This window comes from Strongylocentrotus purpuratus, unplaced genomic scaffold (assembly GCF_000002235.5).
Source record: "Strongylocentrotus purpuratus isolate Spur 01 unplaced genomic scaffold, Spur_5.0 spur5_scaffold_8, whole genome shotgun sequence".
In the NCBI taxonomy this organism is placed as follows: Eukaryota; Metazoa; Echinodermata; class Echinoidea; order Camarodonta; family Strongylocentrotidae; genus Strongylocentrotus; species Strongylocentrotus purpuratus.
This window is the reverse complement of record NW_022145614.1, coordinates 4,868,376-4,879,823: the sequence shown is the minus strand read 5'-3', so window position 1 is coordinate 4,879,823 and position 11,448 is coordinate 4,868,376. Positions and strand designations below refer to the sequence as shown.

The window sequence follows — 11,448 nt, the reverse complement described above, 5'->3', positions numbered from 1 at the left end:
TTTTTTTGTTTAATTTTCATCTCCCAGTCCCCCCCCCCCCCACCCCTCCCAGTAAGATAATAAGTAGACCTGTGAATCGTTTGTGGATTTATAATTTAAAAGGGGGAAAATAAAACTCAATGTAATATACTATTTGAGCTTGGGAGCACATGCCCATCCCCTCACCCTTTTCTGGATCCGCTTCTGTTTTACATGGAAACCATTGGTAGTGAAGGGGTAGGCCAAAACGTAGAGTTCTAAACTGGGGTTCTAAAACTAAAGTTCGTGGGGGGGGGGGGGTGCGAGTCCGGGAGCTTAGCTATAGGGGTTCTTGTGTTCATTCTCTACTTACATGACATGATTCTCGCTTAAATTCATTTTAATCGAGAAAATCTCTGGGGGGGGTCCTTAGTTAAAGAAATTTGGAGGGCATGAGCCTCCAAGCCCCCTAAACCCTCTAGAACCGCTGCTGATGAGATGGTGGTGCTCGCCGACATCAAACTTTTCGACACTCTTCACTGTCTTCTCGAACTCCGAACGAGCTTCGGATCGTGCGCAAGAGAGAACATCAAGAATCGAAGGTGGCCGTTCCATGCTAGCTGCTGCACGTCTAATCGCTATTCTGCGTGCAATTCCAGGAAAAATCGACGGGCAGCAATAATAAACGAAAAACCGGCCGAACGCACCGCTCAAATGCAATATATTGCGTTGCATGCATGTACATACACTGTGCACCGCTGTCTAATGTTCTTCTGAGAGTTATTCCGGTACCAATTGCTAGATCGTTACCTCTCACAGCCCAAACAGGGGAAACCGACAGAAATGGAGAGTCTCGAAGAGGAATTTAAGGAGTATGAGGAGCGAAAATTGTGGCCTACAATTTTCTGGGTAAGAGCAAATCTTTACATGAAATGATGATTGTGCAGAGTGATCTGTGAATTGTGAATGAGATTCAGACTTCAAACACTGCATGCACGCTCTGCCACTGGCACTGGTGCAGTTCCACTGCCGCAGCATTGGAGTTGAGTGGCAGTGGCCGCTGTGGCACTCACTCAGTACATTTTTGCACGGGGAATCTGGGATTGAGTTTAACTACTCCAATATTCAGTTGATAAAAGCAGAAAAGCGAAAGATATGCAATAAGTGAAAGACAGTTTAAGGAAAATCTTAATTTTAGAAAAGTAAAAATTTTGAAATTGTAGAGTCAAGGGGGTTACAAATGCAAGATCAACAACATCTCAACACTGTCGCTCAACTTGTCCACTAAGTGTTTCACAAAACCGTCTTTGCCAAGATGAGCGACAACTTCCGCGACAATTCCTTGTCACGACTTCAAACCTGTGGTACCTATGTAGAACACCGTCTCAAGGCAACTTTATTAAGCTACATGTAGTCTATGGGCAGCGAAAGAATTAAAACTGAAATTAGATCTAGGCCTATATTTTAAAACTTATTTCCATTCACTCGTCACCAACGCAACCTTGAGTTTTATCAATTTTATACATTCGTACATATTCTTAGGAACAAACAGTTTCATGCAAATTGGATGTTTGTATCATTTGTTTTACCTTCTTCTACTTCTTGTTCTTCCTCCGCTATTTCGGAGATCAGCGATCCCATGGGCCGCAAGACGTACTAAACAGGAGCACAAAGTGAACATGAAGGCAATGGACTGATAGCAGTCGATCGCGTTAGGTGCATTTTATGAACTTACTATAAGTTTTGCTTTTTCAACCAGTTTGAGTGAAATTAAGCCTCATGATCTAATTTGTTAATTCAGGATAAAATCTGATGGATCGTGGCAAAGACTGTATTTTTAGCCGATGGAATTGAAATAATAAATTTGTCGCTGATCATTGTTTTGTGAAACGGTTTACCCACTTCCTGACATTCCGTAGGTCGCCGACACAGATGTGACTGTCATGGAGTTGGTTTCATGAAAAAAGAGCTAAATGAATCTGGGCTAACACAGCACAAGGGACAACTTGCCCTCAGTGGAAGACCAATGGACGCGTTGTCACTGAATCCATTGCAATTTACTTGTGTGATTCTTTTTCATAAATTGAATTACCGGTAAATTAAAACACCAAATTAAAGATTTTTTTAAATAGAATTGGGTAAAATATTTAATACCCAAAACTAATAATGCTGAAAATTTCAAGAGGTGAATTAAATTAACTTTAACTTACACCTACATGTACACATGTATGTGCACTTAAAAGTATTGAATGTGGCTCATAAAATGGATAATTGCTGATATGCCTTGACATGGTATAGCAACACAAATGAGAACTTCTTTTGTTCCTCCTTTCTTCACTTAATTGTCCCTTGTTCAATTGTTAAAAAGTGCTGTAAGGCACAAAAACTGGGTTTAGCAATGAGCATTTATAGCTGTAGTGACTTCTTTAATATGTTTAATTGAATGGGGGTGGGGGAGGTGTAAAACCACACACAAAAAAGGAAGTTTTCTCCATTGTGGAAGGTCATAGAAACTGTATAGCTGTGAGTACAAGCTTCCAAAGTCCTCAGCATTTCCAAGAAATTGCAAATAGAGGTGAGCTTATTTGAACAATGCTTTCATGCAAAACCAATGAACCAAGCACGTAGGGTACAAAAAAGACCACAAATGTCTGTTTCTTGTTGCAAATCTGTTTCCATCTTGACACGTCTTTATATTGGGTATTTTTTCATGTACACATTGTAGGCTTACATCAGGGATCCAAAACTAAAAGAAGATGTTGGATTTTTTTTAGGGTTTGTGTACACTGGGCCTACAATATGTTTAAGATTTTTTTAAATTGGGATTCTGCTAGGATTTTGGGCCTGTGTGCCCTGGACCTACATTGTACTGTAGTTGATATTAATTCCTACCGACACAGCCTAGGTCATTGTTTTTCAGTTTCACTTTGCGTCATATCCAAACTTTTGAGAAATAAAGTTTAAAAGGGATGTGGTCAGCAACATTGCATCATTAACATTTGATGCAATTAGAACAATTATGTTTTAAAGAATGTGTAGTAAAATAATTTTAGTAGTCAACCTTTTGTGTAAAAATATTTTTTTATTCTTTCACTGACAATGACTGCAAATATTGAGTGGTATTTTAGAAACCGTATACCGGTATTGCCTTTTTTTTTTTAGTGTTGTACTAAGTTTTGGGAAATTTTGAAAATTGGATAGATAGTAATTCTTTAGGACTTTGGATGCCCCTGTTGATGTATTATAAGCAGTTTTTAAGCACTACATGTAGAAAGCTTAGCCCCTAAAACACTTCTGCTTTTGATTTGAGAAATTGAATAATTAAAATCTACTGATAATCCTGGTAAATTTCAAATAGCGCCTAAGGCCAGCCCATGGTAGCTGCGACCATGTAAATCTCAGAATATGCAATTCTGATAAATAATTTCCAATCAGGAATAGCAAATCTGTCAAGAAACCTTTTTTTAAAGCTAAAGTAATATCAGTCTTGCAAGGGAGATATACAACATAAAGAGTTTATTATTTACAATTTCATCACTTAAGACTCAATTTCAACCGCAACTAGGATCATTGAAAATACATGCTTCCAATATGTTCATTTGAACCAAATTCATGACCGCATACCAAAACTTTGTATTACCTTAATACCTTTAACATTATTTTCCTTGACGTAAAAAATGTAATGTACTACAGTGTACATATGTGTATGAAGCATAATTTTCTTAATACAACCCCTTTCATCAAAGAAAATCTGAAGCAGTTACATGTACATGTATCTTAAAGGTAAAGATCAGTTTTGGAAACGCCCCCCTCTAAAAAAATGAAATGGAAGCTCTTATTACCAATCATGTGAAAGAATATGTTTTGACTTTTGACTAATACGTGATTATACAAATCTTGCCGAGAAACCGCCTACTAATTGATATATTTGGTAAATTATTATATCTATTTGAACCTGATAGTTATCGCGCACGTGTCGCGTAGTCCCATATACATCTTTCTGTATACAGTCCTCGTAACTTACCAAGACTGGGCCAAATTTCTTATCATTTTGATGATTCCAGAACCTTGCAGTACACACCAATACTTATATGCTAGATGATCAACCTTTTCTGATCGATTCCACAAGGTTTCTTTCACAATGCAATTGCTTGACCATGAGTGGTCTTTATACCTTTAAAGGCAGCCGGTAATATAAGATGACACAGATTGATATTTGATTAATTGAGATCGCATAAATTTCATGGAGAACTATGGATGAAATACATGTGTATGTACAGGGTGTATATATTCTATTTTTGACTGCTTTTGTGTCTCTTAACCTTGGTCGACATTTGGTACTTATCTGGTGTAGATGATTAAATTCTGGGAAATGATTAATTCCTCAAGCAGTTTACAATTACAGTAACTTAAACTTTTGGCTCAAATATCCTGATGATTAATTAGAAATGGAAGTAGTATCGGTTTCGCTTCTGGGTGATAAATACGGTGAATATGAAGGCTATGTTCTGCATTGTTTACATGACGTGAAGTTGAGAAGTGCTTTTTGGAGGTTTGTTGTTAATTAGTATGAATAAATATAAAACTGTAGAGGATAGTGACGTCAAGTTGAGAAACTTTTTCAGTTTGCAATGCATTTTATTTCCAGTCAAGTGAAGTATCCATGTAGACAAGTGCCTTCAGAGATCATGTCTTTAGACATTTGGTCTGTTTGGAGCCAGAAGGGCATTAACTACATATAGCGTTTATGTCACATAGGAGTTATATTTTGTAACTTGTTAAATTCAATGTTGGATTTTAGGCAAGCACTTTGAAATCTGTTATTGAATATTGCCATTCAGGGAAAGACCAATATTAATTTGCCTATTAAAGTTTTTTTTTAATAATTCTTTTCATTCATGGTACTTGGGCCAAATAACAAAAATAAAGTTTTTCTTGTCCCTGCCCGCCTCCTTTTAAGCCTGTGATATACATTTTGTTTATAGCTTCTAAAGTGACACAATTCATTTGTTTTGTCATACATTGCGTCGGTATACTCACATAGCACAATATCTGTGAATAAATAGGCTTGGCCAGCTATAATTAGCATGGCAGCCATCTTGGAAAAAGATAGCAATAATTGCAAAATAGTAATGTCCTGCCGCCTCCTTTAACAAAAAAATCTGGACGAGAAACACATTGTTTTTGTTATTTATCCTTACACGATGTACAACAAATATAAATTACAGTTTTAGCTGAAGTAGAGAATGGATTTTGATGTAAATAATTGGAGAGCTTGCTATTAAAAGAGAGGTTTCCGTTGTCACGAGCGTGAACATTTGCTCTAAAGCATGTTAATAGTAATGTCAATTGTGAGCCAGAAGGGCGTTAATTCTTATTCTACTATAACTCAGAGTTAACGCTCTTCTAACTCTCAACAGACAATAAGTAAATATAAAAAACCTTGCATCGAGATTGCGTGGGTTCCTGGAAAAGCAAGGTACTTAAGGCAGTCTCCACTGCCTTAGTTTATCAATTTAGTCATCAGAGCTTGAAGAGTTCTTCAAGAGCGTTCTGATAAACAACCATCTTTAGGGGGCTGTTTAGTCCGTACTCATGAATTATGGAAGAATCCTGTAGGCAGAGAAAGGATAGAAGCTCAGAGAAAAGAGAATTCTAATGAAAACAACATAAAAGAAGAAGAAAGGACAAGAGTCAAAGTCATTGTCGGTCACCCAGTGCTGGTAAATGTAAAACCCCAAATATTTGTTGTGATGTACATATTGAGCATTATAATGGCATTTTTGTCAATATACAATCAAAGTTAAATCATAAATTAAGAAATATATCAATCATTTTCTTTTTTAAATGCGATCAAATTCAAATAATAAATTAGGTTTAGATATACATTTTTATTTCCCCTGAGATAATTTAACCTGATAATATGAGGCATTGGATATGTAAACATAAAGATTAAAGGGAACCCTCACAAATAACTGATTTATAAATTAGATCTTTGTCCTGCTTTCTTTCTTCATTTCTTCCTTACTTTAAAAAATCTATAAATTACACGATGATTAAAAACATATTGATTCTCGCTCTGACAGTTTAATACAACAAATTCATAGAAAAAAAATGACTATCAGATGGCAAATAAATGGGAAAAGATAAGTCGGTCATGAATAATTCATTAGCTTTATTTTTCTAGTTCTATGGGTGGGATGTGAATGTGATAATTACCCGATCGGTTTCCCGTTTAAAAAAAAAAAATCGGATTTTTTTTTTTTCCTGATTTTGTAAAACCGATTTTACCCCTATTTTCCAGATTTTTCCTATTTTTTCCCAATTTTCTTACTCAAAAGGCCATTTTTTTCATGAATCCTTTTTTTTTTTTTTTCTTTTTTTTTTTTACTCAAAGGGGGTTGGATGGATATTTATAGATGTTTAAATTTTACAATGTATGCAAGGTGTGTGTTAAAGTGGGATGCTTATAAATAAAAGTGAAATACAAGGTACATCTTCATTAGCTTGAGTGCAATTTTTATAGCCCAAAGTTCTTGTTTGCAGCCTCATCAGCCCGAGAACAAGCTTAAGCTTGGTGCATTCGCACTTCAGGGGGGGGGGGCACATGCCCCCCAAAAATGTCCAAGATCGGGTGAAATTTTTTAGACCCCTCCCTAGGACGTTGATCAATGACATGTATGTGCCCCCCCCAAACAAAAAAACAAACAAACAAACAAACATCAACCTCTGGCTACGGCCCTGATACACTGTACATGTACATGTACATTGTAGATTGCGACATTGGGTGCAATACGGTAATTGATATGATCAAAATGCATTTGTTAGTGCCGAACTAGACCCAAATTTTAATGTTTTTTTCTTGACCAGGAAATAAAAGTAGTTTCCGCAATATCAGGAAAGGATGTAAGAGTTTCCTGTGAATCCAGTTCAAAGATAAACAACTTCAATCGTATCCTGGGCTATTGTGATACAGATCACATGTAGGCCTTTGTAGTTTATTTTGTTGTTCAAGGAATCTTATTTTTTGCCAAATTGTTTTTCTCCAGAAATTATAATATGCAAGTTTGTAGGTGTGCTTACTGTTAATGTAATGTTGCAAACAGCCAAAATATCTGCAGGTATTGTCATCATTTTACAGCTCTGTCAACTTATTGAAATGACTGATTTTTCGGAACAGTGCTATACACTAATTACTAAAGATAAAAAGCAAATGTATTCCTTACATGGTTTTTATTGATATAGACTTTCTGCATTTAAGACAACAGAACAGAACACCAAATAATTTTGTTCTTTTTGGTTTAAGCTCCTGCTCCTCCATGGTGATATGAAAACTGTGTTCAGTTAAAAATTTCAAATACAATCATGACAATGCCAGACCTAGTACTCTTTGATTTCACAGCTGCAGACAAAGGTTATGTAACATGTTATCAACAGAGCTCCACACTTAAAGTTTTAGAAGGGGATCCTGATAGATCTTTTTAGATTATTTGTGCATGAGTCTTCATCAGCTCGAGATTGCCAAATATCCCACTATTTGAACTATCCCGATCGCAAATTATCCAGTGAATTTGCTTCTTCATCAGCCCAAAGTTGCAATTAGCCGGATATTTGGTCAAGATAATTATCCCAAGATATCTTGGGCTAGTTTGCAAAATATCCCGCTATTTCAGCCCGAAGACTCGCACTATGCACAAACGCTGAGCAAATATCTCGAGCTAATTTTTCGAGCTTGAGTTTCAAGTTTCTAGGTCAAGTCTCGAGCTGATGAGGACGTGATTTGTAACTTCGGGATTATTTCCCAAATCGGAAATAGCGGGCTATTTGGCAATTTCGAGCTGATGAAGACAGACCTACTGTAAAAGTTTGAAATATTTGGAATCATGACCTAAATTTGAGTGCTCATGTGTCCAGGGCCTCTTAGTGTCGAGCCCTGCTATCTATTAAACATAGTAATCATAAACAGAAGAAAAATACAGCTTCAAAGTATAAGACAGTCATTAGTACCACATTAACACATTAACCATCAAATTTAGGGAAAGCCGGCAGAGAAAATGCTGGTACATGAAGGTGATGTTTTTGTCTTTGAATTTAATGATGCATCCGATCTGAATTTCGGAGGTCATTGGGAATATCTGCTGTATATTTAGAAACAAAGTTGAGTTTTGGTCATGCAATTGCTTATGCATTGTGAAAGAAAATGTCTGGAAGAAATCTGGAATGGTTAATTACGTTGTACTTTAATAAGAATTGGTGTATGCTGTGATTTTTTGACTAATTCTTGCAATGCATTTCACACAGAAATATTAGGGACACTGATTTTCCGTTTCAAAAAATTGCCTTTTCCGTTTCAGAAAATCTGGAATTCCGTTTCAGATGGGCTGAAAAACGGAAATTCCGTTTTGCCATAGACTTTGTACACATGAAAAAACTAAAATTCCGTTTACATAAGATTTTCATTAAAACATGAACTTGCAGGGTACAAATGTACTATTAAAGCCGCCACCTGGCTTTGACAAGCCACTGATAACCACTCAAAAACATACGGACGGGACTGGATAAACTTGATGCAAAATACTAGTGAAAATATATAGACCCCTACGGGCCCTAGAGCCTAGGCTAGACCTACGAAAAATTATCAAATGTTTAAATTCACCAACTTCAAATTCGAACTTAGACAAGCAGACTAAAGTCAGCGGAATGTGTCAGAACACGACATATTCCAAAATAAGTACCGACGTCAACGAAAACATTTCAGTCTCGGCTGTCATGTCCGCGATCGATCGATTTTAGGCGCACATGCCAGCCCCTTTTTCGAACTGTACAACAGCGTGTGTACAATCCCGCCGCACGTAGCGCCCGCTGCTGGCGTGTGTGTGTGCCTAGTATTACGTCTACGTAATGCTAGGCGCCTAGCTGGCATAATAGGATCGTTTCGCTTCTATTTGTACCGTGTATTGTGTCACGATCTCTATTGGTCCAGCGAAACAAAATGGCAGCGCCCGGTCTCCTAAGAATCTGACGAATATCGCTAAATATTCGGAATTATTAACCATGATTTGAGGCCCAATATTTTTTCACTGCATAACGAGTGACAAAAACAGTGTAAGTTTTACGATTTTCTTCTTGAAAAATGAAAAGTTTTGAGGTAAAAGGGGTTTTCCGCGATTTTCCGTTCGAAATTGCATTTTCCGTTTCAAATGGTCAATTCCGTGAATTCCGTCCGTTTTCCGTGATCGCGGAAAATCAGTGTCCCTAAAATATGTATGTGGGACTAATACACACACAAGTGGCATGAATTTTTTGATCCAAACCTGTCAGCTGTTTCTTGTAATGATTCATATACGAGTGCATTCAAAGAGCAAAACCTTTCATAGGACATTTCTCAGGACATTTCTCTCTTGATATTCTTCTAATGAAGAGAGTGAGAAAATGTACAAATTATTTTCATCTATACCATACCAAAACTCAACTTTCCCTTTAAAGGTACTATGTCCCATTTGCAGGCCAAAAAAATGAAAAGGTTAAATTCCAACTGCATTTGAAAGATAATTTTAATTTAGAACTTCCCTAAAAAAGGTGGGGCTTGAAAATGTCTTCAAGTGGGAAAATAACGACTATTAGTTGTCAAATCGACTTTAGGGCTATAGAGCCCAAAAGTAATAGTCTTGATTTTCAGACAATTGTACCGAATGGTCATACGTTTTATGCTGCGCAAAGATTCAATCAGTTTAATCTTGGCCATCACAAGAAGTGGGTTATTGATGTAGACAAATGCTCATGTACCCTTTACAACTCTTTTCATGTATGTTATTACCAAAGAAGAAAAAAAGCCAGTCAGTCACTCAATAGTGTCTGACAGTGAAATCTAGCAAGTAAACGGGTTTCCTTGCATAATTTGAATATGAGGACACTGCTAACGTTTAAAGTTCACAGATAGGACATACATGACATATTCATAATTCCTGAAAAGTTCTACAGAATTTGAGGTTGGCTGCAAAAGGGACATAGTACCTTTAAAGGGAAGAGAGATATTTAACATTTGACAGATTCGGTACCTACATGTAGATGTGCCTAGAGCTGTGACCCAAAAGGATATAAAGGATTTATATTCTTTTGTGAGAAAGTCCTAGCAATCCCTTAAATTCTGTCTGATCCAGTTTATGCATTCTGCTGCGATATCAGGTTCCATCGCTATACTCGGACGGACTCGGACCACAGACATGTTCCTGCTTGGACATTGGTTATAACCAGGGTTTCAGACTAACCTATATAAAAGGGGTCAGAACATATACTCTTAGGGCCCCCCTTTAAAAATTTGAAGTGGGGGGGGGGGTGTCCTTAATCAAGATTTACAGGCTCATGTACACTTAGCCTTGCTCCAGCTAAATCTAGCTAAATCTAGGCATGCACATGAAAGTCTTTATTGCATTGATAATAATGTGATCAATCTAAAGACATCCCTAGAATGGGCTTCAGACTGTTTGAGTGTTGGTCCAGAGATATATTGGGGGTCATACTGTACCAGTCCCCTTTACACGCTAAAGTGCCAAGCCTACATCATGACATGTACATGTACAAATGTAAATGTCCATGTGAAAGTGTTAGCACAAAAAGCTGTCATCAAATACCCAGTGCTTTTCACAGAGTCTGAATTTTCATCTTGAAATTAATTTTATTTTTCTTCAAACAATAAAAAGAAGCAATTATTCTACATTTCCACCAAAGCTTACTTCAGGAACTCCAAAAATTTATCTTTTTTTAAATTGTTATTTTTGTCTGTTTTTTGTTTTGTTTATTTGTGTGTTGTTGTTTTTCAGTATAACAAGAAGGGCTACACTGTACATGCAATTCCCATGATGCCCGGGACATTTATGTTATAAACATATGTACAACATCATCAGCATTCAGATTTCACGGACTATTTATTCCTCCAGAGTTAGATCAACCATCATTTGTCTTTATTTTAGTGGATAAGAAAACCGTCACCTCTTAAGAAATTCAGGTCATATTTTTACAAGTTCAAGTGATTGAAAGCAGAGTACTTACTAAGTATTCCCAAAAGCCAAAGGACTTCCTTCCTACATTGTTCAAGCCCAAATGTGTAATAAAGTAATGCTTGATAGCATCATGCATCTCGACCTGTAAACAATTTCTGAGTTCCCTCAATTTTTCAGACAGCCATTTTTCCTTTTTTTTTCAAAACAGCTGTGGCACAATCACAAATTCTGTGCTCTCTAGAAAAAAAGAATAAAGAATAGAAAATCAATTTCTGGATGATAGATGGTAGAAATTTCTATATTTTATATCATTTATTGTAGAAATAACCAACACTATAGTATAATGGAAGTTTTAACAGGAAAAACAACTCTTAACAGAAAGCAGAAAAATCGGTAAAGCAGACTACCGTAATTAACGTTGTATAAACCGCCCTCGTGTATTAACCGCACCCCTCTTTCTCACCCTTTTTTTTTTTGCTGACTTTTTTTT

General features: G+C 36.6%; 1 protein-coding gene across 3 annotated transcripts in view; it reads left to right on the top strand.

Annotated features, from left to right (window-relative positions):
* Positions 1 to 510: 510 nt before the first annotated feature.
* Positions 511 to 11,448, top strand: part of LOC582421 (tyrosine-protein phosphatase non-receptor type 1) — a 47,505-nt gene continuing 36,567 nt past the window's right edge. For 2 of the 3 annotated variants that reach the window (XM_782372.5, XM_011665787.2), the window contains exon 1: positions 511 to 867. In XM_782372.5, the coding sequence (XP_787465.2) occupies positions 802 to 867 (66 nt within the window). In that variant the 5' untranslated portion in view covers positions 511 to 801. The remainder of the gene's footprint in view (positions 868 to 11,448) is intronic. The other variant, XM_011665786.2, reaches the window with a different exon arrangement.